The following is a 26,328-nucleotide window of genomic DNA, read 5'->3' as shown; positions in this document are numbered from 1 at the left end:
TAAGATGATATTCAAAGACATTTGACCTTGGTTTAGTAAAATATCTCTTTCAAATACACTTGTAGGGTCTGACAGGTACATTTATTAAGTGTCATATATTCAAAGCAAGATTAATATGGGCCCATCTGGCACTGCCATTTGTATTTCTGTAAAACTCCCTAACTGCAATAAAACTCATATCAAAAATCATGTAATAAAACAATTTTATTTATTTGGTTGAGAAGCTCAGTGGTTTATGTTTGTGAAGTAGACTCTGGAACAAGGAGGTCTGCGGACTTAGTCTGAGTAAATTCATTTCTAGATGAGAGTCAACAGCTTCTGTACAGCAGTCTGTATCTGCCATATAAGAGTCCATAGCAATGTGGCCGACTTAGTTAGTTGTCTTTAAAGCTGCAATCAGCAATCGTCTCTCGCCCACTTTGCATTTATATTTTGATTGAGTCTCTTGGATCTTATGCATTTGGATAAAAAAAAAAAAAAGTAAGGGGCACTAGCAATGGCCACCAGAGTGTACACACAACCATCTCTCCCTTTTCTACAAGCAGAATGAGCTCCTTTAATACATCGCTGGCTGGCTGGCTCCCTCCCATAGGGGAGAGGAGAGAGGGGTCTGGGGTGAGGGGGCTTGTTTACATTTACATTTAGGGCATTTAGCAGACGCTTTTATCCAAAGCGACTTACAATAAGTGCATTTGTTACAATAAGTACATTTGTCAAAAGAAGTGAAACAATATATCGCTGTCGGTACAGTAAAGACGTTCATAGAACCAAGTGCAAGTATTACAATCGCTAGGCTAACCCATTCCCCGTGTAAAGCAGCGATAGCAGCTACTGTAGATGCTACACAATTAAGTACCTTGAATAAGTGCAATGTACAAGTGCCAGGACGTACAACATTCAATGGTGGCTGTGCATTGGTTTCTATGCAGAGTCGAGATGAACTCTGAACAGGTGAGTTTTGAGTCTTTTGCGGAAGCTGGTGAGCGACTCTGCGGTCCTGACATCGGTAGGGAGCTCGTTCCACCACTGAGGTCCCAAAACAGAGAAAAGTTGTGACTTTGCTGATCGACCTTTGCTTGCTCTTAGCGATGGCGGTACCAGACGTCCAGCTGAGGTATTTGAGCGGAGGGATCGAGCTGGGGTCTGTGGCTTTACTAATGCTTGGAGGTAGGCAGGGGCAGTTCCATCGACTGCCTTGTATGCCAGTACCATCATCTTGAATCTGATCCAAACTATTACAGGGAGCCAGTGGAGGTCTCGGAAGAGGGGGGTTACATGTGAGAACTTTGGTAGGTTGAACACGAGCCGCGCTGCCGCATTCTGGATGCGCTGTAAGGGTTTAATCGCAGAGGCAGGGAGTCCAGCCAGGAGCGAGTTGCAGTAGTCGAGGCGGGAGATGACCAGTGATTGGACTAGAAGCTGAGCTGCTTCCCTTGTGAGGAAGGGCCGGATCCTGCGGATGTTGTAAAGTGCAAATCTGCAGGACCGGGCCACCGCAGTGATGTTTGCGGTGCAGCATAACTGATTGTCCAACACTACACCAAGGTTTTTGGCAGTTGGAGAAGGAGATACAGTGATGTTCTCAACAGTGACCAGTAAGTCCATGTGTGGGCAATCTTTCCCTGGTATTCGGAGGAGCTCAGTCTTGTTGAGGTTAAGCCTCAGGTGATGGGCAGTTGTCCAGGTGCTGACTTCTGCCAGACATTCAGATATGCGTGTTGCAATCAGGGCTTTGTCAGATGAGGGAAAGGAGAGAAATAGCTGAGTGTCGTCAGCATAGCAGTGATAGGAAAAGCCGTGGGATGTAATTACAGAGCCCAGAGATCTGGTGTAGAGGGAGAACAGAAGAGGCCCAAGTACCGAGCCTTGAGGGACACCTGTATCAAGCGTGCAAGGTTTGGACAGGGAGCCATTCCATGTTACCTGATAAGTGCGATTCATCAGGTAGGATGTGAACCAGGAAAGGGCAGATTCAGCTATGCCAAGCTCGGCGAGAGTGGCGAGGAGGATCTGGTGGTTCACAGTGTCAAATGCTGCAGACAAGTCAAGGAGAATGAGAACCGATGAGAGGGACGAGGCTCTGGCCGCCCGGAGGGACTCGGTCACCGCGAGGAGAGCCGTCTCAGTGGAGTGTGCTTTTTTGAAGCCTGACTGGTGAGGGTCAAGCAGGTTGCTAGATGAGGCTTGTGTGCCTTGGGGCTGATCCAGAGGGGAGAGGGGCTGTTTATCTCCAGGCTCTTATCTGCTTCTTCTTCCAGGGTCTGAAGCCGTCTGGCAGAATGTGTGTCAGAGTGCACAACCCCAAATCAGAAGAGGGAATAGTTTAAGCCCACAAAGTCAAAGTGGATATAATCCACAACGGTGACTTCTCCACCAGACCAGTTTGGTTATGAGTGTGGTCATACTTAATCTGCTGCTTGCTGTTTCACATCCACGGCCACAAGCTGGGGTCGCCCCTGGGTATCCCAGTGACGTCAGACAGAGACCATCTTTGAATGCAGCCGCATCGCGGCGGAACTAAAACGACAGTAAGATGTATTAAACGATTCTTCAATGTGCAGTAGTATTTGCAGTACGTTTTTCTAGGCAGTGTGTGTGCAGGGGAAACCAATTGGCTCTAGGACCTCACCACCCTAATAGACAGTAGCCTCTCTTCTCTGCTAGTCTCATGCCACATGGGTGGAGAATCCATTAACCAGTTTGTGGAATATCTTGACCTCTGGACTTTAGTATCCAATCAGCTGGCTGTATCGCCTCATTGGAGAGCTAATGAATACCATCATTTGTTTGCGACTCCTTTGGGAGTTTTTGGATGAAGTCAACTGCAACTAGGCTTTTTATTAGCAACCCACTACCTCGGTTACTGTTCACTTGCCTCTCATCTGCAGCAGATGAAGCACTCGGGAGACTTGGGAGCATCATAGACACCTCTCTGGCCGAGACCGAACTAAATTGCTTGCGTAACTAAGGTGTTGCGGGGAACATGAACCTAGTATTTGTGGAGCACCATGAGTTTTATCCTTTTTTAACTTTATAACCTCGTCTTGGACGTTGTGTTTGGCTGCTCCGTGTAAGGAAGGCTAGGGGGGGGGGACGGTCGCTCTTGTCACCCCTGGGGGTCTAACCGCGACAGGGGCATCATGTGGTGGGGCAGTTGGTGGATTCTGGGGGCTGTTGGCTCCGCGTTACTGGCAGCGGTCGTAGTGTATTATCTGACCGCCGGGCGACGCCACAAGGTTTTCGATGAGGACTGCCTGAGACCGCCCGCAGCCCTGATCACCGACACCAAGCAAAGGGACGAGAGGCTCAAGAAAGGTTTGTGTTGTCTTCTGTTATGGGCTTCTTCATGTTCGCCAGTGTGTCTTTGTGATCGTTTTTGAGTGCCCCCATCTATTTGCTGAGGTGTGTGTGTGTGTGTGTGTGTGTGTGTGTGTGTGTGTGTGTGTGTGTGTGCCTGTGGATGTGTGCGTGCATGCATGACTGTGTGTGTGTGTGTGTGTGTGTGTGTGTGTGTGTGCGTGCGTGCATGCGTGCGGTGTGTGTGTGTGTGTGTGTGTGTGTGTGTGTGTGTGTGTGCCTGTGCATGCACATGATAAACATGCACGTACCCCCTGCTTCCCCAGGCTTCCGGGCGGGCCGCGTGCCCCCCGCTCTGGACGCGGTGGTGATCGGCAGCGGGGTGGGGGGGCTCTCCGCCGCCGTCCTGCTCGCCAAGGCGGGGAAGAGGGTGCTGGTTCTGGAGCAGCACGACCAGGCCGGGGGCTGCACACACACCTTCCACAACAAGGGCTTCGAGTTTGACGTAGGCAAGTACCCCAGGATCCCCTCTCGTCGGGACAGAGAGGGGGGGCCAGTGTGTGTATGGTAAAGGGAAAGTTGTATTTTCACATTCTGTTTCTGTAACTGCCATTTGTTGATTCTGCTTTTTTCGCTGACATCCTTTGGGGTGGTCAAGGGTCACAGTGTCCAACTGAGGAGTCACCACTGTGAGACCCCACGTTATAATTGTCAATGATCAAATCAAATCATGTTTAACTAAGGACAGAGTTCCCTGTGTTCCCAACAAGGAGAAGAATGCATAAGGGGATCTCTGCCCCCTCGTGCCGGGTATACCCCAGGCACAAAGGTTAACGTCAGATAACGCTGGGGACAAGTACAGTGGCTAGACAGTGCGAGGAATAGGAGACAGAGCTTACATGGTGAAGGGGAAACAACATGATTAGATTTTTCCATCACACATCATGTGTGGAGCAGAGATGAACTCTGAGACCTGTGCCGCGGTATAAGAAGTCCTCGCATTAGACAATGCTTCCGACTTCAGCTTGCACACCTCTTGGAGGAGCGCGGGTTGATTTCCCATCCAATGGATCATTGTATGTTGATCATGTTATGTTTTATTGCTTGCATGTTATTGTACTGTTATCCCCCAAATATCTGACCATAATTTTTATAAGTTCGGATGACTCTTTATTCTACCCAGTTTGGTCAGGTTTAGACAGTTATGATTGACGTGGGCCCGGGAATTCCCACCACAGTATCAGGGCGGCCGACAAAGAGTTTAGGTTTATGTGATCCATTCCACTCAGTTTCTGAATACCAGCAGTGTCTATCGATCTGTTGATCTGTCCTTCCATCATCCATCCATCCATGAGTCATCCATCCATTCATAAGTCATCCATCCATCCATCATCAGCCCTTCGCCCATTCATCCATCATAATGCGCCCATCCATCATCCATCCATTCACGCATCCATCATCAATCCATCCGATCGTTTGTTATCCATCATAAATCCTTCATCCATCCATCGTAATGCACCCAACTCTTACCCATCCATGTATCCAACAGACCACCCACCCCCAGTCCCCACCCCCCCTCCATCCAGCCCCTGTGTGTGCCTGTGTGTGCAGGTATCCACTACCTGCCCCCCCCACTCCTCCTGCCTCCATCCAGCCCCTGTGTGCCTGTGTGTGCAGGTATCCACTACCTGGGCCAGCTCCATGAGAACAGCCTGCTGCGCGTGGCTCTGGACCAGCTCACCGAGGGCCAGCTGCACTTCGCCCGTCTGGAGGAGCACTTCGACACCGTGATGCTGGGCGAGCCGCACCAGCGGAGGTAAGGGGACCAGGGAGAGGGGGACAGGATGTGGAGGACTGGGATTTCATGTGATTGTCTTTTATGGCCGGTAAATCATTTTCTTTGCTGAAAAAGTTTTTTATCCTCTGGGATTCAGCTGATGTCTTTAGTTGTAAAAAGAGAATTTGCCAAATGTGTAATTAGTTATCCATATCCGTGGTTGAGCTTGTGTGTCATCGTGAGACAGTGAGAGAGACGGGTAGCTTTACGTATATACAGTTAGGAGGACGGAACCCAGTTCTGTGCAGGTTCTAACGCGTCACTCTTTGTGTGGTGTAGCTCAAGTCACTGGTGGTCACTTTAACATCAGTGCTCCTCCATTTGTGTCCCAACAGAGAATACCACATCCATTCAGGGAAGACAGAGATGAAGGACTGCTTGAAGAAGCAGTTCCCCGGCGAGGAGACGGCGATCGATGAGTTCATGAGGCTCATGAAGGTAGCTATGAGAAGGACGATGCATGCAGACATCATATTCAAATCAGTGTATTCGTCTTGACAGGGGCGTAGGAATGAGTTTAACATTGGGGGGGACAAATATAGGAAACCTGACAGATCCGTTAATGGTTTGAACAGAAATATCTCATAAATTAAGTACACTGAAAAAGTTCACAAATATATTTTATTCTACTAAAAAGATACATTTGTAAATGTAAAGGAAATCACATTTTGAATGGCAGTTATGAACTGATAAATATCAAATCAATTCTTTAATTGCTCAATCATCCAGTTTTTTAGAATAAGAAGCGGTGACAAGACACTGTGTTGCGCTTTCAAAATAAAATAAAATATTTTTCTCCCCCCGGTATAATTTTTAGGTGGGATAAATGCGCCTGTTTCCATTATTGGGGGGGACACGTCCCCTCCATCCCCCCCGGTTCCTACGCCCTTGCGTCTTGGCACACCTTAATATCCCCTGCAAACACCTATTCAATTCAGCCACTCTGCCGTTATCAGAGAGTTGCAACAGTAGGGTGAACACAGGTGTATCTCATGGTCGTGTCCTTAATGATGGCCACTGCCAGGACTATAGAGCCATGATTTGGTTAATGAGCTCCATCCATGTTCCCCCCTATCAGACCTCTGGGAGAAGGGCCTATAACTGGTTATGTATCAAAAGCATGTGTTTAACCTATAGAGGGATTCACCTGCAGTTCAAACCAATCTACAACCTACAATCAATCTCTAAAGTGTTGGGGTTTGGCTCTCCTTTATTAAAAAAAACGGACTACTTTACTCAGAGGGCGAAGAAAGCGCTTAACATATTTTACGATATAATTCTTGGGGCAGACGTGCTTCGACTTTATTAAGTAGTTCTTGTCATTTATATTTCCTTTGCCCCTCATTTTCCTGATAAGCCGTATCTTCCCATTTGGCCTCATCTTAGAGACGTACAAAACCACTAATTAATTATAAAACGTACATACGCACCCATCACATTATGTAATGCGGTTCATCAGGTCTTTTGCACGTGTGTGTATGTGTGCGTGCGTCTATTTGACTGCAGCTCGCCTCAAAGCGCACCCCGCTCATCGCTATGCTGAAGATGGTTCCCTATTGGCTGGTCAGCTTCCTGGTGCGGACCGGCCTGCTGTACAGGATCTCCTCCGTGTTCCGCCTGGCGACCACCGGCCACTCAGAGATGATGTCCCGCCTCACGCACAACAAGGACCTGCAGGCCCTGTCCGCCTACCTGTTCTACGGTGCGTACGCACATGCACACATGCTACACACACACACACACGCGGCGCACACAACGCAACACACCAAACACCACACAACACCCCCACATCAAACACAAGACAAGCACATGCCACACACACACACACACACACATATATACCACACACACAACACATAGACCACACCAAATACGCCACACCAAACACAACATACCAAACACAAAACACACACACCACACCAAACATGCCACACCAAACCCAACACAACACAGACACGCACACCCCACACAACTCCAAACACAACACAACAAACATTCCACACCAAACATTTCGCATCAAACACAACACAAACACACACACACACACACACACGCACACACACACACACACACACACACACACACACACACAACACAACTCAAACACAACACACCTAACACAAGACAACACACACACACACACACACACACACACACCACAAACAGCACATCGCCATTCCCCCACCCAGGCCTTTGACCCCCCCGCTGATCCGCCCACCCTGCAGGGGTCCCCCCCAAGGAGTCCAGCTTCCTCATCAACGCTCTCCTGCTGCACCACTACAAGCGCGGCGCCTACTACCCAGTAGGGGGCGCCAGCGAGTTCGCCTTCCACATGATCCCGCTCGTCCAACGGTCGGGGGGCGCCGTGCTGGTCCGAGCCCCCGTCCAGCGCGTCCTCCTCAACCAGCAGGGCCGGGCATATGGTGAGCATATGGTGGCCGGCTTGGAAACGGCCCCTGGTGGCCAGCTCTGGTACTGACCTCCGCTCGGCTAGTTTGGAGCGCTTGTGTCAGCACCGTTGTGCTCAATTCATTAGACGCATCTATTAATACGCATGCTCCATATGGGTAAGCAGGGTATCGTTTAAGAATATCTGTTGGGGTAGATAAGGTGAGATAAGATAAGTGGCTCATATACGATTCACAAATTGGATCATCAACACTGTGTTTGTGTGTGTGTGTGTGTGTGTGTGTGTGTGTGTGTGTGTGCGTGTGTGTGTGTGTGTGTTGGGCCAGGTGTTACTGTGCTGAAGGGAGGAGAGGAGATTGAGGTGCACGCCCCCGTGGTCATCTCTAATGCTGGCATCTTCAACACCTTCCAGAAGTTCCTGCCCAAGCAGATCCAGGACAAACCTGGTAATGACGCCCGATAACATGTGGATGATGGTGTATTCTCGGGCTAGCCTGCTATGAGCCTCAAGGGCAAGATAAACACCGGCCTCTGCACACAGTGCCTTGGATACCACAACTTTGTCCTTGCTACCAAATCTATGACCATTTGTTCTTGTTTTCTTTTGTATTGAATGCTGTAGTCTACACACAAACCTCAAACAAACCAGAGGTTTTTCAGGCTGCTATTGTGGTACAAAAGTTACATGGATAAATTTTAAGCAATAAACTTTCATGCATTTCAGGAAAAACTACTATTACTATTACAATTTAAGGTGACATTCAAAGATGTCACCTTGAATGTCTTTGAATGGTTTGCGAGACATCCTGATTAAATACACTTGTGTAATCGGAGAGGTATATCTAGGACTACTAGTAATAGGTAGACAATTCTGTGAGTGTGTGTACAGAATGATATCCACACCATCATGGAGACTTGTGCTCTGGAGGCTACATGCATATGGCCGTGTGTTCCCTCAGACATCGAGGCCATCGTGACACGCATGCGCCACGGGATGGGCTCCTTCCTGGTGTTCGTGGGCCTGGATGGAACCAAGGAGGAGCTGGGCCTCGTCTCCACCAACTTCTGGATGTATAAGGACAACGACCTGGACACCCTGTGAGTCCCTTCCTCCTCCAACCCCTCACAGGCCCTCACAAAACGTTTTGGGTCACTTCATCGGTAACTTGTTCCAAACAAATATACTTTCCATGCTTTGATGTGTCTTGCTGTAATCTCTTTGAGACGGCACAAAGGGAAGGGGTAAGAGAAGAAGGGGGCTGATGCAAACCGCTTTCAGATAACCAGGGGGGCACGTGGCCCAGGAGGTAGTGCGGGTTGGCTGGTAACCGGAAGGTTGCTAGTTCGATCCCCAGCTCTCGAGGTCTCCCTGAGCAAGACGCCTCACCCGAACTGCTCCCAACCAGCTGGCTTTCACCCTGCATGGTTGACGTTGGTGTGTGAATGTGTGCATGAAAGGGTGAATTGTAGGCAATACTGCACTCCACTTTGAGTGGCCACTGGTTAGAAAAGTGCCATATAAATGCAGTCCATTTACAAGGGGAGAGGTGTCTTAGAAAGTCTGCTGTGTGGTGGGCTCTATTAAGGATTAGTGGCGGCTCATTTCCCACTGATTCCAGATCAACTCTGTGCAATGACAAACAGATAGAGCTCTGTTGTAGTGCCACAGCGTTCAGTGAGCCGGTTCGTAGCAGCTGGAGAGCTGGCGCCCTTTACACTGCTAACAGAACGGTCATGCGTGGAAGAGGGGAAGATAAAGAGTGAAGCGATTTGAAAATGCAAGCACAAGACCGGCCTACATCACAGCCTACGCTCAATAGAAGATAATGGAAAAGCAGCAAAACCCAGCATTAAACTCAGACCTAAAAACTGTTCCTATTTTTTAATTGAAGGAGTTTGCTTCATACTTAATGACTGTAATGGTCTGCATTTGTACAGCGCTTTCCTAACCGGTGGCCACTCAAAACGCTTTTACAATATGAGATGCCTGATATGCCTGAGATTCACCCATTCATACACACATTCACACACTGATGGGAGGAGGAGGAGCCGGGGATTGAACTTGCAACCTTCCGGCCGATCTATCTCCTGAGCCATATGCAGCCCCAATGGCCATATAATAATGTGTGTGTGTGTGTGTGTGTGTGTCTGTGTGTGTGTGTGTGTGTGTGTGAGTGTGTGTGTGTGTGTGTGTGTGTGTGTGTGTGTGTGTGTGTGTGTGTGTGTGTGTGTGTAGAATGGATCGTTATTCGTCACTCAGCAAAGACGAGGTGTTGGGCAACATTCCAATGATGTTCATTACAAGCCCTTCATCCAAAGATCCTACCACCAATATGAAGCAACCAGGTACACACACACACACACACACACACACACACACACACACACACACACACACATAGAGATCAATGTATTTTAACCTTTAACAATGAAGTTTACCATCAGAAGATAGAAGCTTTGGCTTTGAGAAAGATGCATTTTATTGTATAAAGTGTATTTTATTGTAGCGTATTATATGTATAATTAGGCTACACATCATAATGTGTAACTGATTCAGAGAACATGACTCCTAGTCTCTATTGAGGCTTGTGTCCCTTTAGATACGACCCATTTCAGACCATTTTGCTCCAGGGCACACGTTCAACTGCAAATTGAAATGTCATGCAACAACTTATCTGTCCCTAGGGTTGGAGGGGATGAGAACACATGATAATTGATTGTCAATGACATTCATGGCTCTGGGTTCAATCCCTACCATCCCCAGTCCCACTGCCAGCCCCCTTACGCCTCGTGCCCACTGCATCCGCCCGTTGACTGATCCCCATTGACTTTAAATGGGGACGGACGCGCAATGCATTGTGGATCCGTGCGCTCCGTTGGAGCCTTCGGCGCCGTCAAGCTGTCCCCCATGTGCTCATCACTGACCCCCAGCTGTTGTGTCGCGCAATGCAAGTGTCTTAAGAATTCAATGAGGTCTGTCTCGTGTGTGTGTCTGTGTGTGTGTGTGTGTGTGTGTGTGTCTGTGTGTGTGTGTGTGTCTGTGTGTCTGTGTGTGTGTGTGTGTGTGTGTGTGTGTTTGTGTGTGTGTCGTGGGCCAGGCAAGTCGTGCATGACCCTGCTGACCATGGCGCGCTACGAGTGGTTCGAGGAGTGGGAGGGGACCCGGCTGGGCAAGAGGGGGCAAGACTACCTGGACCTGAAGAACGGCATGGCCCAGGAGCTGCTGGGCTGGGCGCTCACCGTCTTCCCCCAGCTCAAGGACAAGGTCTGTGTGTGTGTGGGGTGTGTGTGAAGCCATTACTAAATCATCCATGCTGTGTGTGCGTGGTTCCTATAATGAAACACAATTACTACTATAAATCGTGTGTTGTCAATATGCACATGTAAACGAGATGATCTATCGTACTGATAATGACGTGTGGGTGTGTGTGTGTGTGTGTGTGTGTGTGTGTGGAGGTGGTGATGATTGACGCGGCCACGCCTCTGACCAACGTCCACTACCTGGGCGCCATGCGAGGAGAGATGTACGGCGCCGAGCACGACCTGCAGCGCTTCAGCCCGGAGACGGTTGCTAGGACGCGGCCCCAGACCCCGGTGGAGGGGCTCTACCTGACAGGTGAGGAGGGGCCCTCCTGTGTGGGCGGAGCACGGTAGAGAATCGCTTCTGAACCAATGAAATGGCCAGGGTTTGCATTCATTGTTTTTTTTTATCATGCCAGTGAAGATTTAAACATGAATGACAAAGTTGCTTTGTGTATGTGTGTTTGTGTGTGTACGCGTGTGCTTGTGTGTGCGTTTGTGTGTGTACGCGTGTGCTTGTGTGTGTGTTTGTGTGTGTGTGCGTGTATGTGTGTGTCTGTGTGTGTGCCTGCACGCGTGTGCGTAAGCGTGTGTGTGCATGTGTGCATTTCTGTCTGTCTGTGTGTGTGTGTGTGTGTCTGTGTGTGTGTGTGTGTGTGCGTGTGCAGGTCAAGACGTGTTCTGTAACGGCATGGCGGGGGCCCTCCATGGGGGGCTGCTCTGTGCGTCGGCCGTCCTCAACCAGACGCTCTACATCGACCTGTTGGCCCTGAAGACACGCCTCAAATACAAAAGCCGCCATCGCAAGAAGTGCTAGCACTGATGCAATCACTGCTAGCTCAGTGCTAGCCCTCAATCGGACAAACAGGAAGTCTGAGAAGGATGTCAGGAAGTCAAGGGTTTTGCTATCTGTACTGGGCCATGGGTTAGAGGCTTTAACGAAAGTAACGTAGAGTCAAGGTTTACTCAGAATGTAACTATTTCCACTGTAGCCAAAGTAGTGATTCTGAAAAGTTCTGATGAAGGAGAAAGGATGTGTTGTTGGTTGTTTTTCCTTACTGACAATAAATGAATAAATGAATTCTCCTTTTTGTGTTTTGGGCCACAGTACTGGCCTTTTTTTCTTGTGTTAAGTGGATTAATCTTTATAACTGTAATTTGAATGAATAATTGACAATACCTTAATATAGTATTACACATTGCATCATCTGCATAAATAACAGAATCAAAGCCAGTTCCATTGCATTAGAAGCAGATGTTCTATTGGTTTATTTAGATTGATGAACTTGTTGGCAAAACAGTCCCCTCTGAATCTCTGAAAAAGGGGAGTCATTTAAATCTTATGGGAAAAATTAAAAATATATATGTCACCTTCCGTATGTGTTTATGTATGTATGGACTCCCAGTGCAATCACTTTCAGCTTACTACTTACTGTTATTGTATATAGATGCATAGATTTATTATCTATCCATCCATCTATCCATCAACCTCTCTCTTTCTCTCGCTCTCTCTCTCTCTCTCTCTCTCTCTCTCTATCTATCTTTATATCTCTATATATCTGCCTATCCATCAATCCCCTTCTATCTCTCTCTCGCTCTCTCCCCCCGTCCGTTCATCTGTCCGTCTGTCTATCTGTCCGTTCTATCTCTCGATCTAAAAACACCTGTTAAAAAGAAACACAAAGAGCAACAGAGCCGTCTTTCAGCTGGAGGAAATGGTGGCCTGACCTGCTGCCTCTGTCATCATGAAGCCCTCCAACAGTGGATTAACTGCCCGTCGTCACACAGAGACACGTCTTTTGGGTCACTCTAAGCCATTATGTGCAGCTACTCTGAACCAAACCATGACTGTAGATAAGACCCAATGGTTTTATTATGAGGGCCGCTATGTAGGCTGGGTGGAAGATTGTGACTCACACACACTGGCAGGTCGGCATTCATTGTTTGCCCCAAATCGCAAGAAGATCCCTTACACGTGCTAAACTTACTTGGCAACAAACCACATTCGGATTTGGATTCTTCTTATGTACTCAGTGAACACTCAGCTGTGCTTGTTGCCAGGAAATGGTACGACAACTGTCCAAGAGGACCTTAAAGGTATTTTTTCCTGTGCACCAACTTGGCATCCATCACGACAAACCACACATCCATGGATGGAAGTCAGGTGCAGCAATGAACAGATACGTTTATGTTCAAAATAAGTAATAACAATAGTAAAATATAACCGCAAGCAGTGAATAATGGGGTGCAAGCAAAATTAAAAGTCAAGAACACACTAATGGAAGATATATAAATGTAACATATAATTGTCATATTTAAGGAAAGATGTTCCACTTATAAACCTGAACTGCAGCCTCATTCACATTGTCAAAATGTCTATTAATAAACACACAACATCCAGAAAACTCAAAGCACACATTTCTCAATGAATTAAGGGCTTTCTTTAAAGCCTATACCTGAAAAATCTTTGAAATTCTGGGGAAATTAAACATTTCTAGTCAAGAACACTAACGGAAGAAATATAAATATGACAGAGTTAATAATGAAGGAAAAATGGTTAACGAAAAAGTTCCCCTTAATGCCATACTGTGCCTTGGCAGTCCGATTCTTGGAAGCTTATGAGCAGGAATGTTGATTGTCTGATGCATTTCAGGTGCTGTTCAATGTTGTGTTTCTTAAATGCAATGACTTGAGTGCAATGACAGAATGTCATGTTCAGCGTGTTCATAATGCTCTAATCAGGATTCAAACTCTTAACCTAAGGATCACCAGTACAGGGCATTATCCCGTTGAGCCACTGACATTGCTGAACTGGATGAAGCCTCATTCACATTGTGAAAATGTCGATTGATAAGCACACAACATCAAGAAAACTCCAAGCACACATTTCACAAGAGAATTAAGTGCTTTCTTAAAAGAGTACAGATCTGAAAATTTGCACTGTTACTGGTATCCACCTACTGAGAGCCATATGGTAGTTATACAATAACAAAACGGTCATATAGGGAAAATGGGTTGAGACTGTGGACGTTTGGCTTTTCTATGAAATTATGGGAAAAGTAAACATTTTTAGTGGGGGTTATAGGTAACCATACATGAAAATTTCACGAGTTTTTGACTTACGGTATAGGCTGCAGTATGACTTTTACAGCATTTGAGGGAAAAAAACCCTGTTACAGAAACAATAGGGGACCAAGCAGCTTCGCTGCTCAAACCCCTAATAAGTTTAAGTAATCAAATAACTAATGAATTTCCATCAACTTAATGTCAAACATGTTCATCTTTTTTTGTTTCACGTACATTTGTATTTTACTGATGCAGGTCAATGTGTTGGCCTTGTAGGTTTCTCTTCTTCTGTTCCAGTTTGAATTTGTAAAATAATCTACTCTTTTTTTTTCTATTATTCAGTTGTGTCCTGGGACCCCATATGCATATGAAGGGACCAAGTGGGCTCCCGAGCCCCAGGTTGGATACAACTGCTCTGGTGAACGATGGGGCCTGGCAGCGTGCTTGAAGAAAAAAACTCATTGATAACATGGCATTTAATAGGCTAAATAATTTCGGCTTTAATAATCATTCTAATTTTCAATGTTATTCGGAAAATGTTATTTTATTTTATAAAAACTTCAATGTTGCAATAAAATGTTTTATATAGTATTATTGTCATTCAATTTCAAGGGTCCCGCGAGTACTTTGGTTGCCAGATTGGTAAGATCTAACGGCCTACTAAATATCTAAGATTGCTGACTTTATTTTTGTATAAGACTTAAAATGTATGTATAATATATGTATTTAATATAAACCGTATTTTACTTGAATTATTAATCATTTTAATATCATTGGATTACTTACAATTGTCCAAGGGTTTTCTTGGGCTTGGCAACCCGTTCGGGAGAATTCTGCAAATCGCCGTCGGGTGACCGAGTGGAGGAAACAAAGGAGCACCCAGTGAGTGCTTTTATTTTGTTAACGAAACATTGAAATTATCTATATTTTAGTTCGTCTACATTCCGGTACAGATAATGCTTACTGTAAGCGAAGGGTCGGAGTCATTTATTTGATTTAGCTGCAATATTAAACGTGTGTGTGCGGTAAACTACACGGCTGTCCATCGATTGTTAGCCTGTTAGCTACTGTTAGCTTCACTTTTTTATTCACCGATATCTCCACAGTTTACACTGAACGGATATATTGGGGCTCTGGGTGGACGATACAGCCTCAATGCATTACAATAGTCATGGTATAAATCTAGGAAAGCTCAACATTTGTATTGTCTGAATGGGTCTGTGTTAGCCGGTGGCTAGCAGGCCGTGTCCGATCACGTTATAGAGCCATTCATTTGTGATTTTAAGTTATTCTCTAACTTAATATGCCTGCTCTTTGGTGGACTGCTCGAGTTAGAACAACTTCTCCATGCAAATGGTTCCTAACGATTTCTTCTTTCTGTAATACAGGTCCGTATGTTGACAAGGGTCTGATTCGCTGCCACCATGTCAAGTAAGCGAGGTGTTTAAACTTCCTTACTTTTATGTGAATGATTGTACATTGGTTGAATATTGAGGTGCCAAAACCTGCATGCTATTCTGAGTGACTGTACATTAGTTTAATATCGAGCTGTTAAAACCTGCATGCTATTATGTCAATGATTGTACATCAGTTGAACGACGAGGTGCTAAAACCTGCATGCTAGTCTCTGAATGAATGTGATTTAGATATAAAATCGAGGTGTTACAATATGCATGCTACTCTGAGTGATTGTATGTTAGTTTATCGAAGTCTCATGCATCATATTCTGTGAATGATGTGTAGTTTGATAACGAGGTGCTAAAACCTGCATGCTATTCTGAGTGTTTGTACATTAGTAAATTTAGATGTCGTTTTCTTCTCGTCGAAGACATGCATTTGGAGTTTTATGTTGTGCTTTTTTATGCTTGTAACTTCTCAGGAACTACATTTTATGTTTTTGAAAAATATATGTAGCCTATTGATTGATATCGATAAAATTATTGACGACGGTCCAATGCTAGTTTCACCACACGGATGTAACGTTATTGTGTTACAAATGTGTAGAGGTAGCTTGTAATTACTATTTTTATGAGTCCTAGGAGGTCAAACTTTGGGATCTTTCAAAACATTGAAAGTTTTGTGTACTTAATATTTTGTTGTTGCTTTGCCGAAATATGCGATACTTTATCTTTGATGCATAAATAGGGACCAGTGATTCAGTCCAGACACAGGCCAGTCCATCCTAAGTGTGCTTTTAAAAATGAAAATATCGCAGTGTAAGAGCCACGAGTAAAAATAAGGGTCATGATCATGATTTTGGGTGACTCTCCAAATAAAAACTTTTACATAGCACTTTTTCTTGTGATAATGAAAATACAAATGGTCTTGAGAATGACATGCATCTGACTATTTCCTGGAACACAATCAGTCAGGCGCCATAGGTAACATGAAGTGACGGAGTGAAATCATGACCATACTACTCCAGTATATCGAGAATATCCTAGTTTGGTCATGGCAAAGAATACGATTTATAAAATAGTCTCATCTGTGTTCCGACTACTTTTGGACTGCACAATATCTCAGTAACCTTTTATTGCATGGATATTTATACAAAAATGGTTTGTTGGCTCAGTCTCGGAGGTTTGCGGAGGCAAACCGTTTCCGGCCCAATTTTCCTTTGTGGATTATCCGTTTGATGCACACCTCAACACTAAACTAATCACTGGACCTGGTATCAAACATATGATGCTAGCTGCCTTGCATCATTTGGTCAACAATGAATAAAATACTTAAAGAGCACCTATTTTTCCACCCGGTGTGTGTGTGTTAAGCCTTTTCAAACTGCCCTGTGACATCAGAAGTGGGAGTGTCCAACTAGATGTATGATGGATAGATAAGCATTCCCCTTGGAGGAGTCTGCGGTGTAGTCTGGACGACTGATGTGTCCATCATACATCTGGTTGGCCTTGGCTGTCCCTTGTGGTAAAGGCTTTTCTGGTTTTTCTCGACAGAACGACCATCCTATGCCCCTCCCCCTCCCCCGGCCCCTGCAGCAGTAAGTATTTTGCTTTATCTTGCGCCCGCTTCTAGTGAAGTCACACTCGGCATTGAGCTTATTGGGGTTTTATGTTAATGTGCAAGCGTTAACGCTTTATCTAATCTGCCAGGCACTGTGTGCTTCATGTTCAGGTGAGCTAATTCACCTGGTAGTGGTGTTTAGCTGAGTATGTCCCACAATGCACCGGGTTGGTGATGTTAATTAACAAAAATATTGATTGTTCCTAGTACCTTAACACTATTATCATATTGACCGTTCACACACCATATCGTTTCAGTAAGTAAGTAAGGAAGTAGTAAGCCAAGTGATAAGACGATTCAAATGTGCACTACAGAGAAGGCACTTGAAGCCTGTACTCTTGTTTCTTTCTTAATGCGAACTGTTGGCACTGCCATGTTGCTGAAACCTTAACCTCTGCTCTTTGGTGAACCCTTATATTCACTGTGGTAAAGGGTAACTACTAACCCTGCAGGATCACTGCTCAGATAGTTTTGATAGATGTGCTAGACGTCATGCACTCATATTTCTGTGTAAGCACAGTAATGGGACCAATGGCACAGGGAGAGCACAGATTTCCTGGCAGAAGATGTCTGTGTTGTTCAAAATAGATTCAAGCTGTGTGTGAGATGCTGTCATATCTGGAGAGAAAGTTGTCGCACAAGGGGAACATTTTCCTTTTTCTTCCCCCAACATTGTGCCTTGTTTGCTGGCTGATCCGGTTGGCTTTGCCTCGCAATGCGTGCGCACCATGTATGCAAATCATTTACAACCAAGCAGCAACCAAAAAATAGAAATCCATTTTATTAATTTATTCATTTGAATTTAGTTTTTCTTATCCTTTTTTCTACACGTTTATCCCTCTTCGCTCCTCTTGTTCGTACGCCATATCTCATTCGTATTTTGTCTCACTTGTCTTCATCAGCAGTTGCCCTCCACCCCGGGCTTTGTGGGATACAATCCTTACAGCCATCTGGCCTACAACAACCTCCGCCTGGGCGGGAGCTCGGCGGGCTCCAGCAGGGTAATGCACTGACCTGGACGCACTTATGGGGGCTGGGGTGGGCAGGTGGGCGGCTTGGTGGGGAGGAGGAAGTGGGTGGGTGGGGGTGGGGCTGGGACACTTTAGACAGCAGGACCAACACTCGTTTTTGAAGGGAAGGGCGGATTGGATCTGAGTAATGCAAAAATAATCCCCACCACAAGTTAAACAAAGGACCGGAGACCAGACATCCACCCCTGAACGTAAAGGGGGCCGTAGCCGGTTTTATACCTGGGGGAGGGGGAACATGTTTGAATATAAGATAACCAATCGGGTTGTTTCTCACAACAAAACTTCAACTTTACGGGAGCAAAACAAAGGCCTCCCCCCTAACGTTGTCATTTGCTCTGCAAGGGTCTCCATCCCCCCCCCCCTGCCCGAGTCATGCTCTGCCCTTCATGCCACAGCTTTTTGTGCTCTGTGCATGATTGCATTATTGATATCATTTGTTTATGATCACCTGCTGGTTGTGGTCCTTGTTGGTTGACTTCAGCAGCACCGCCGTGCCCCTGTTATCTTTTCTGACTTTTGTGTTCTCCCCCCTCTCTTCTTTTACCTGTTTAGGAGATCACACCAGTGAAGGTTATGAACTCAATTTGTCCTTTCTAGATATTTATAGTCAGCCACTGGCCACCTCACTATTAACTGATAAAAACCACATGCCACTTCACTTGGGTTTGCTTATTGTACTTGAACATACTCATCCCATAGATTGTGTAACCAGACGGCATTTAACCCCAAAACACATAATCTGAGCTGGACTCCATTAATAAGTGTACTTTGAACACGCCACCAGGTGCTTTCTGATCCCCATTGATTGATTCTTAGACGTAAGCCAGCATCTCTACCCTGTTCACCAAGAGAGCCTGTAGTGTTGGCACCATGTGACTTATCTTCGATGCTTACTCACATCCTCTCTCCCTCTCCCCTTAACTCCCCCACACTCTGGCGATCGAAACAACCCCTTGTTCACACCCTCCCCCCCTTCCCTCTTCTCTCCCCCCTCTCCTTCCCCTCTCTCTCTCCACAGAACTCCACGGGCATCACCGTGCCCAAGCCCCCTAAGCCTCCAGACAAGCCTCTGATGCCTTACATGCGGTACAGCCGGAAGGTAAGCAGGAAGGTAAGACACCCATCCACGGTGTCTGCTTTTACTGCTTGTCGGGTCTCCCCACTCCTCTCTCCTCCCCCTCCGTCCCTCCCACCGTCTCCGCCCTCCTCGCCACTCCTACAACATCATCCGCCCTCACCCGACCTCCACCTCCACCACCACCACCTCCTCCTCCTGACCTCCCAGCGCCCGAATGGAAAATTGGGTCGGGGTGGGAGAAGGGGGTACACCTAGTTGTGTCCCCCTCTCTGAGGGGGAGTCGGGGTGGCAGAGGTGACGGGTGAGGGAGAGGCCCACAGCGATTGGACGACGGAGGCCAGCTGTCATCAGAGCTGGCGTCGCATTGCCGATACACTGGGGGCACGCCCCCAAAAAACACCCATCCCATCATATCGCTCCCTCGTCGTGCTCGCTGGCGTCCATGGCCGCTAGTTTTGAAGAGCAACGGTCTTGTCGACATGTCTTGCCTGTTTGTGTGCTCTTCAACACGTGTTAGTGTGTGTGTATGTGTGTCATCCGTGATGCGGCTGTCTTTCCGTCCTCTCTGGTCAACCTCCCATCTTCTCTAGTGCTGTCTTTTGATTGGCTTAACAGGTTTCATGCCATGTAGCCATTAGTCGATAATACTAACGCATTTGTTTTAACTTAAGTCTGCTACAAAGCATACCATTTTCCTAAAAACGAAATAATGCAAGTGTGTTTGCATAACTCAGGCTCTGGCATGAGCCCTTTAGGTGTACGTGCTGAGCCGAGATGGGGGTTTACAGGTCTGTGTGTGTGTGTGTGTGTACGTCAGGTGTGGGACCAGGTGAAGGCGTCCAACCCAGACCTGAAGCTGTGGGAGATCGGTAAGATCATCGGGGGCATGTGGCGTGACCTGACGGACGAGGAGAAGCAGGACTACCTCAACGAGTACGAGGCCGAGAAGGTGCGTTCACAACATCATCATGTTATAGGTTACCTATTATACCACCAGGTGTGAGAGGGATTAGCTGCCACAAGCTGTTCCGAAAATCGGCCTCTTCTGACGTCACAAGTGGGCGTGTCCACCTAGATGTGTGCTGGATCAGTCTACCAGCCTACCCAGTGGACTGCAGTGAACGTTGCTCATCCATCAAGCCCACATCTAGGTGGACACGCCCACTCGTGATGTTATAAGACGATTCTCAAAACTGCATGTAGCGGCTAATCACACTCACACCGGTGGTGTGATATGGGACCGTTAAGGAATTCACAAGACTTACAAAAAATGTTATTCAACATTTTATCCCACTATTAAAAGCAGTAATAAAATAAACAGACCTTATGGGGCCTTGAGGTGCCTTCAGCATGTCCCACATGGCCCACCTACCGTGCTTCAAATGTCAGACGGCGTGCACTGATTCGAATGCGTTCCCCGGTTCAGATTGAGTACAACGACTCCCTGAAGGCCTACCACAACTCCCCAGCCTACCTGGCCTACGTCAACGCCAAGAACCGCGCCGAGGCGGCCATGGAGGAGGAGAGCCGCCAGAGGCAGACCCGCATGGACAAGGGGGAGCCCTACATGAGCATCCAGCCCGCAGAGGACCCCGACGGTAAGGGGCCCCCCTACCACCAGTACCAGGAGCCCTGCCACCACCACGCCCTCATGGGTCACCCCGGGGTCCGGCGGCTAGGCTATGTAGCTGCCAGGGCATGTGCACCACACTATGTACACAGACAGGGCTGATTCAATGGAATGACTATTTTGTTTTTATAACAATCAGTTATTTTGATTATAGTAATAATAATTAGAATAAATCATTTTATTTACCAATACAATGAAGAGAATATATATTTTTTTCACACAGTTCAACCATGGTTTGAATGCATGGATAAAATGAGTGAAGGCCAGTCAAAGCCGTGCAGATAATACACCCCGATGACGTGTAACGGTGGGAACCTCGAGGGTTTGTCTGGTCAAAGACGGTCCACAACGGTTAAGAGTGGTTAAGAACGTGCCTTCTGCCCCCTCTGCCCCGGCCTCCCTCAAGACTACGACGACGGCTTCTCGGTGAAGCACACGGCGGCCGCCCGCTTCCAGAGGAACCACCGGCTGATCAGCGACATCCTGAGCGAGGTGGTGGTGCCCGACGTGCGCTCGGTGGTCACCACCGCCCGCATGCAGGTGCTGAAGAGGCAGGTGCAGTCGCTCATGGTGCACCAGGTAGGAGCTCGCACCCCACCGGCCTCCCTCACCTCTCTGAGGGCCCCGCTCTGCGCTCCTGTGGCGTACTATAGATTCCAGGATCATTTGATCTCGTAGTTTACACCATTTTCCAAATCGATAAGTCATGTCTATTTTAAGTGACCCCGTTTTCATAAAAAATTGACCATTTATGCAAGGTTGTAGACAAAACAACGAAACAACATGTAGACAAAGGCAGACTGATTCAATTGCAAAAGGTTTAAACTTAAAAAAAATCTCCAACAGACGAATAAGGGGAGCCAAAGGCGACTTGTTTTATGAACGAACATATAGTTTTTCAAAAAATTCTACATTCATTTGAGTAAAAAATAACAAAGTGAGACAATTTAAATAATTACATGTTGAATATTCCACGTCAGAATAATCGATAGGGCGTCGGCCCAGGATTTGTCAACAGATCATTGTTATTGGTGTTGTAATTCTACCGTTAGTGTAGCTTGGTGCTTCATAGCCTCACTCCCCTCACCACCTCCGACTCTCCCCCCCCCCACCTCCCACCACAGAGGAAGCTGGAGGCGGAGCTTCTGCAGATCGAGGACCGGCACCAGGACAAGAAGAGGCGCTTCCTGGAGACCACCGACTCCTTCAACACCGAGCTGAAGAGGGTGAGTGGTGCCCTCATGGCCCCGGAGCCACCTAGTGTTAGGCACAGGGACTGAGACCCCCTGGCTGTAGGCACAGGGACTGAGACCCCCTGGCTGTAGGCACAGGGACTGAGATCAGATATTCAGTCCCCAAGTCAAAGGCCTGAACTACTACACCCATGTAACATGTAAGAGAATAAAATGGTAAATGGTCTGCATTTATACAGTGCTTTTCTAACCAGTGGCCAATCAAAGCGCTCTACAATATTGCCTCACATTCACCCATTCATGCACAAATTCACACACCGACGGCGGTGTCGACCACCCAGGGCGACAGCCAGGCCGTCGGGAGCAGTTAGGGTGAGGTGTTCTCGTATTGCAGTATTTGCGTGCACACCCCTTCCAAAAAGCGCTTGCCTGGTCTGTCTAGTGGCTGGGTGAGTTGTCGTTAGAAGGGAATATTAAACCCTTCACTGTGGGTGAGATGGCAGTGGATAACCATGACTGACCAATCTCAATCAGTGTTGGGACAAACGACCAATCAACTAGAGCTCATAAGAGCAGCTGTGAACATGATCATTAAAACCAAAGTTGCCGTTCTCTAGGTGCTTGGTAGATGCAGAATGATCAGGTGCATGTGGCTGTGTTTGTTGGGGTATATTGCTCACATGGCGAATAGGAACAGCCCTTCAAGTTGCAATGTGTACATTAGGTCACTAATGGTTAGTATTTCAGAGACTTTCAGTATTTAAAGTATTCAGTCCACTGTAACTAGCAGTGACCCGATCTAGCGTAGCTCGGCTGGCTAGGTGGCATAGGTGGGAGGTGTTTTGGAGAGTTTCAATAGTACTATTCTTGTAAACAAAGTGGTAAAGGCTGGCCAGCGTATCTTATTTGGAGAATATATCAGTTAAGGGATGTGATTTCGATAACATTATTGAAATCTCTAGGAATCATCATTCAGGTTATTTAAAGCTATAAAATGGTGTTATTGTTACACACTGCAACTTTAAGTGTTCGACCACATATCCAGACTGACTATGTGGAACAGGATGCTTTCTAAAATACAAGATATGGAGCGCTTTGCTAACCAGCGACCACTCAAAGCACTTTACACCATGGCCTAGCATTCACCCATTCACCACACAGTCACACGCCGATGGCGGTGTCCACAATGCAAGGCGACAGCCAGCTGGTAAGGTGCAGTCAGGGTGAGGCGTCATGCCCGGGGACACCTCAGCTAGGAGGAGCTAGGGGATCGAACTAGCAACCTCCCGGTTACCAGCCAACCCGCTCCACCTCCTGAGCCACATGCTGCCTTGTTTTGGGTTGTGCGTCGGGTTTCAGCGAGCGGACCAGTCACAGCACCTTGCTGCTTGGGACTGCAAGGACGCACGGCTAACATTTTTTGGGAGGCGCACGTCAGGCCCTCGCGGCGGACGCAAGGAGGGTCCGCACGGACGTAAGGGGTCCGTCACCCCCTTTGGGTCGCGTGAACGTGGCTCCAGAACTGAGCCTTAAAGGTCCCATGGCATGCCAACCAGGTGTGGTCACACCACACCTTTAAGGCCTCACACGGAAAGAGCTGTGGTCCCCGTGGTGCGGTATCCTGACCCCCCCCCTCTGTGGCTCCTCCCCTCCAGCTGTGCAGCCAGAAGGTGGAGGTGGACATGGACAAGCTGGCGGCGGAGATGGCGGCGGCGGAGGAGGCGGCGCGGCGGCGTGCGGAGGAGCGGGAGCGCGAGGCGGCGGAGCAGGCGGAGAAGGCGGCGCAGCAGGCCCAGGAGCGGCAGCAGCAGCAGGAGGCCGTGAGCAAGGCGGCGGCCGCCGCCGCCGCCACCGTCGCCGCCGCCGCCGAGCAGCGGGACACGGCGTCGGCAGGGCCCGGGGACGACACGCCCACGCCCATGGAGACAGGTGAGAAGGGAGAGGGAGGCAGACGGGGAGGGAGGGGGAGAGACAGGTGAGCACACACAGACACAGAGGGAGAGGTAGACAGAGGGAGAGGTAGACAGACAGACAGAGAGAGAGAGAGAGGGAGGGAGAGAGAGAGACAGGTGAGCACAGGGAGGGAGGGAGAGGCTTGTTTTGAGTGGGTGAGGCAGAGGCTGTTTGATTTCAGACTTTTGTACCAAATGACGCAAAATCCACCCATCCCCGACCAAATGAGCCTAGCTTCTTGTATGACTAATCATCACACTTCCCCACACAAAATGAACTCACTGCCTTCTCTGTGGCGATCAACAAGCACCCGCGCGTATGAATGTCGCCACCCTCACGCCTTTTAATGAATTGTAAATCATTCTATATCATTCGAAACAAACAAAATGAATGCTATTGTCGTCCCGGTCAAAGTCATCCTTTAACCTGTCAAAGCCCCCCGGCTGACGCCTCGTTCCCCCGTGTGTCCCCCAGACGACGCCCCGTCCTCCGCGGCCGAGGCTTCCCCTAGCCCCCAGGCGGCCGACCTCCCCCCCGCCGCTCCCACGGACAAGGCCAGCCCGGCGCCCGCCGAGCCCCCCCGTGAGAGCGGCCCGCCCCCGGCCAACGCGGCCGCCACCAACAGCGAGGAGAGCAGCAGCAGCATGAGCAGCGGGCCCCCCGCATCCCCCGAGCGCCCACCCGAGCGCTCCTCCGTCACGCCCGGGGCCGCTGGTGGCTCCGAGGGGCCCCGCACGCCGCGGGAGCCCAGCCCAGGCGCCGCCTCCAACCCGCCGCAGTCCCCGCCTTCGACCACGCCCCCTGCTCAGGCCACACCTCCAGCCGCCCCCCCCTCCTCCTCCTCCACCACTACCGCTTCAGCTGCTGCTTCTGCTGCTGCAGAGGAGCCAGCCCCTTCTCCGCGCCCCCCGTCCCTCCCACCACAGCCCCCGCCGGCCAGCAACCAGACGGGCCAGTAGAGCCCCGGCCGGCCTGTCGGGGTACCGCCGGGTCGAGTAGAGCCAGGGCCGGGCTGTCAGGGTACTGCAGGGTCTAGTAGAGCCAAGGCAAGCCTGTCAGGGTACTGCAGGGTCTACGCGTGTTCCTGTTTTTGTTCCTTTTATATTTTATTTTTTAATTCCTTCTCTGGGCACATTAGGATGGATGAAAGTCGTCTTTCTTGTGAAATGCCACCACACCACATAGTCACGTCCCCAAACAGTCCCATCGCAACACATATTGAGGTCCCCACACAGTCACGTCCACACACACCCAGGGCTCCAGGCTCTCTGTTGGTTCCCATCCAAGGACTCTGCTGCGATCACTCGCCACGTACACGTGTCCGACTGATCTGGCACGAGGCTGGCCAATCGCCTTGCGGCTCGGTTTCAGCTCGGTTGTTGACATCCTCGTCCCAGATTCCCTGATTCTGTCCTGCATACACACATCTTAGAACCGTCAGAACCCACTCCTGCTTGTGTTCAGTGTGTGTGTGTGTGTGTGTGTGTCTGACCCTCATGCTGGGTCCAGTGTGAACGGACCTCAATAGAAGCTAATATCCCTCTAGTTATTTTTGCTTTTATATATTATTTCTACTGTTCTCCCTTTCTTTGAATCCAACCCACACAATCGTTGATTCAGGATAATGAAAACCGTTTTGTAGAATCGTTTCTTGTTTGTTGACTTCCTTGTAGGCAGACATAAATGGTGTGTAGCCTTTGTCCAAATAAATCTGGGTCTGACTCCTGCCTGTTTTTTAAACTAAATGTGGAAGTATTGGTTTTTCGGGTGGCTCTTACATGCATTCCTAGAGAACTGTTTTACAACTCACTCCTGATTCGCATAATGCTACCAGTGGAATCCCAATAGGATGCTAGTCTTATAATATATTCATTATTCAAATTTGGTTTGTGAGTATTGGACTCTTGTTTGAAAGAAAGCTTTTCACTGTGCGACACCCAAACTTTATATCTAGATTTAATTTAAATGTTTTTAGATTTGGATTATTAGTCAAAACTATTGAAGTTGCATTAAAATACTTTTTTGTATCATTATTTCGTTTTTGTAGATGTAATTATTCCCCACCTCACAACATAAGCAAGACAAACTACAGGACTCATTCCAATATCGACCTCTTGAGCATCGAAATGTTATTTTCCTTACTTGAACGGGGCGGTTTTTAGTATTAAGGCTCTGCATTTTTTATTCTTTATTTTGTACATTGTTATCTTATGCCTATTAAAAGATGAACTCTTTCTTTCAGTGGTGTGTGGTTTATTTGAATCAATCTTGCACTCTAATGCAATTGCGTTGTCAAATAGAAAATGTGATTTAAATATCAGAACTTATCTAGTGCGCATTTATAATATCGTAGCTGGTGAGGTGATATCGAAAGCGCAAATGATCGTGGAAGTTCATTCGACTAAAATTACGACTGTTATTGTCCTATACGGCCATTTACCATGTTTGAGCCATATCGGGTTTGGCCACAGGAAGAGTCCCCAGAGGCGGCTATGTGCGCATCTTCGTCACCAGCC

The 26,328-nt window shown here is 47.8% G+C and overlaps 2 protein-coding genes across 8 annotated transcripts; both read left to right on the top strand.

Moving 5' to 3' along the window:
• Positions 1 to 3,140: 3,140 nt before the first annotated feature.
• LOC307082429 (all-trans-retinol 13,14-reductase-like) lies at positions 3,141 to 11,660 on the top strand (the record flags this gene model as incomplete). Its single annotated transcript, XM_079745987.1, has 12 exons — positions 3,141 to 3,315; positions 3,624 to 3,806; positions 4,975 to 5,113; positions 5,470 to 5,572; positions 6,641 to 6,836; positions 7,360 to 7,557; positions 7,870 to 7,989; positions 8,503 to 8,641; positions 9,780 to 9,889; positions 10,642 to 10,808; positions 11,000 to 11,159; positions 11,512 to 11,660. The coding sequence occupies 12 exons, from the start codon at positions 3,141 to 3,143 to the stop codon at positions 11,658 to 11,660; spliced, it is 1,839 nt and encodes a 612-aa protein (XP_079602113.1).
• A 3,074-nt stretch (positions 11,661 to 14,734) lies between these two features.
• Positions 14,735 to 26,047, top strand: LOC307083017 (SWI/SNF-related matrix-associated actin-dependent regulator of chromatin subfamily E member 1-like). Of its 7 annotated transcripts, none has more exons than XM_079746798.1 (12): positions 14,735 to 14,791; positions 15,298 to 15,340; positions 16,861 to 16,904; positions 17,830 to 17,928; positions 18,511 to 18,528; positions 18,977 to 19,069; positions 19,854 to 19,985; positions 20,463 to 20,634; positions 21,073 to 21,245; positions 21,791 to 21,892; positions 23,515 to 23,788; positions 24,287 to 26,047. In XM_079746798.1, the coding sequence occupies exons 2-12, from the start codon at positions 15,334 to 15,336 to the stop codon at positions 24,769 to 24,771; spliced, it is 1,599 nt and encodes a 532-aa protein (XP_079602924.1). In that variant the 5' UTR covers positions 14,735 to 14,791; positions 15,298 to 15,333; the 3' UTR covers positions 24,772 to 26,047. The 7 variants fall into 7 exon arrangements, with proteins under 7 accessions (XP_079602924.1, XP_079602923.1, XP_079602925.1 ...); XM_079746797.1 differs by having other exon boundaries at positions 14,748 to 14,791; positions 15,298 to 15,349; positions 17,833 to 17,928; XM_079746799.1 differs by having other exon boundaries at positions 14,748 to 14,791; positions 15,298 to 15,349; positions 18,977 to 19,057.
• The last annotated feature ends 281 nt before the right edge of the window (positions 26,048 to 26,328 follow it).

This window comes from Pollachius pollachius (genome assembly GCF_949987615.1).
Source record: "Pollachius pollachius genome assembly, chromosome: 11".
NCBI lineage: Eukaryota > Metazoa > Chordata > Actinopteri > Gadiformes > Gadidae > Pollachius > Pollachius pollachius.
The sequence above is the reverse complement of the archived record's forward strand: the minus strand, read 5'-3'. Positions and strand labels throughout refer to the sequence as shown.

What these genes read in the sequence shown, in the direction of transcription:
- LOC307083017 (XM_079746796.1), top strand. An exon ending in CTCCCCCGGCCCCTGCAGCA is followed by an intron (nt 16,905 to 17,829) that starts GTAAGTATTTTG and finishes TGTCTTCATCAG; the next exon opens with CAGTTGCCCTCCACCCCGGG. An exon ending in TCAACACCGAGCTGAAGAGG is followed by an intron (nt 21,893 to 23,514) that starts GTGAGTGGTGCC and finishes CCTCCCCTCCAG; the next exon opens with CTGTGCAGCCAGAAGGTGGA.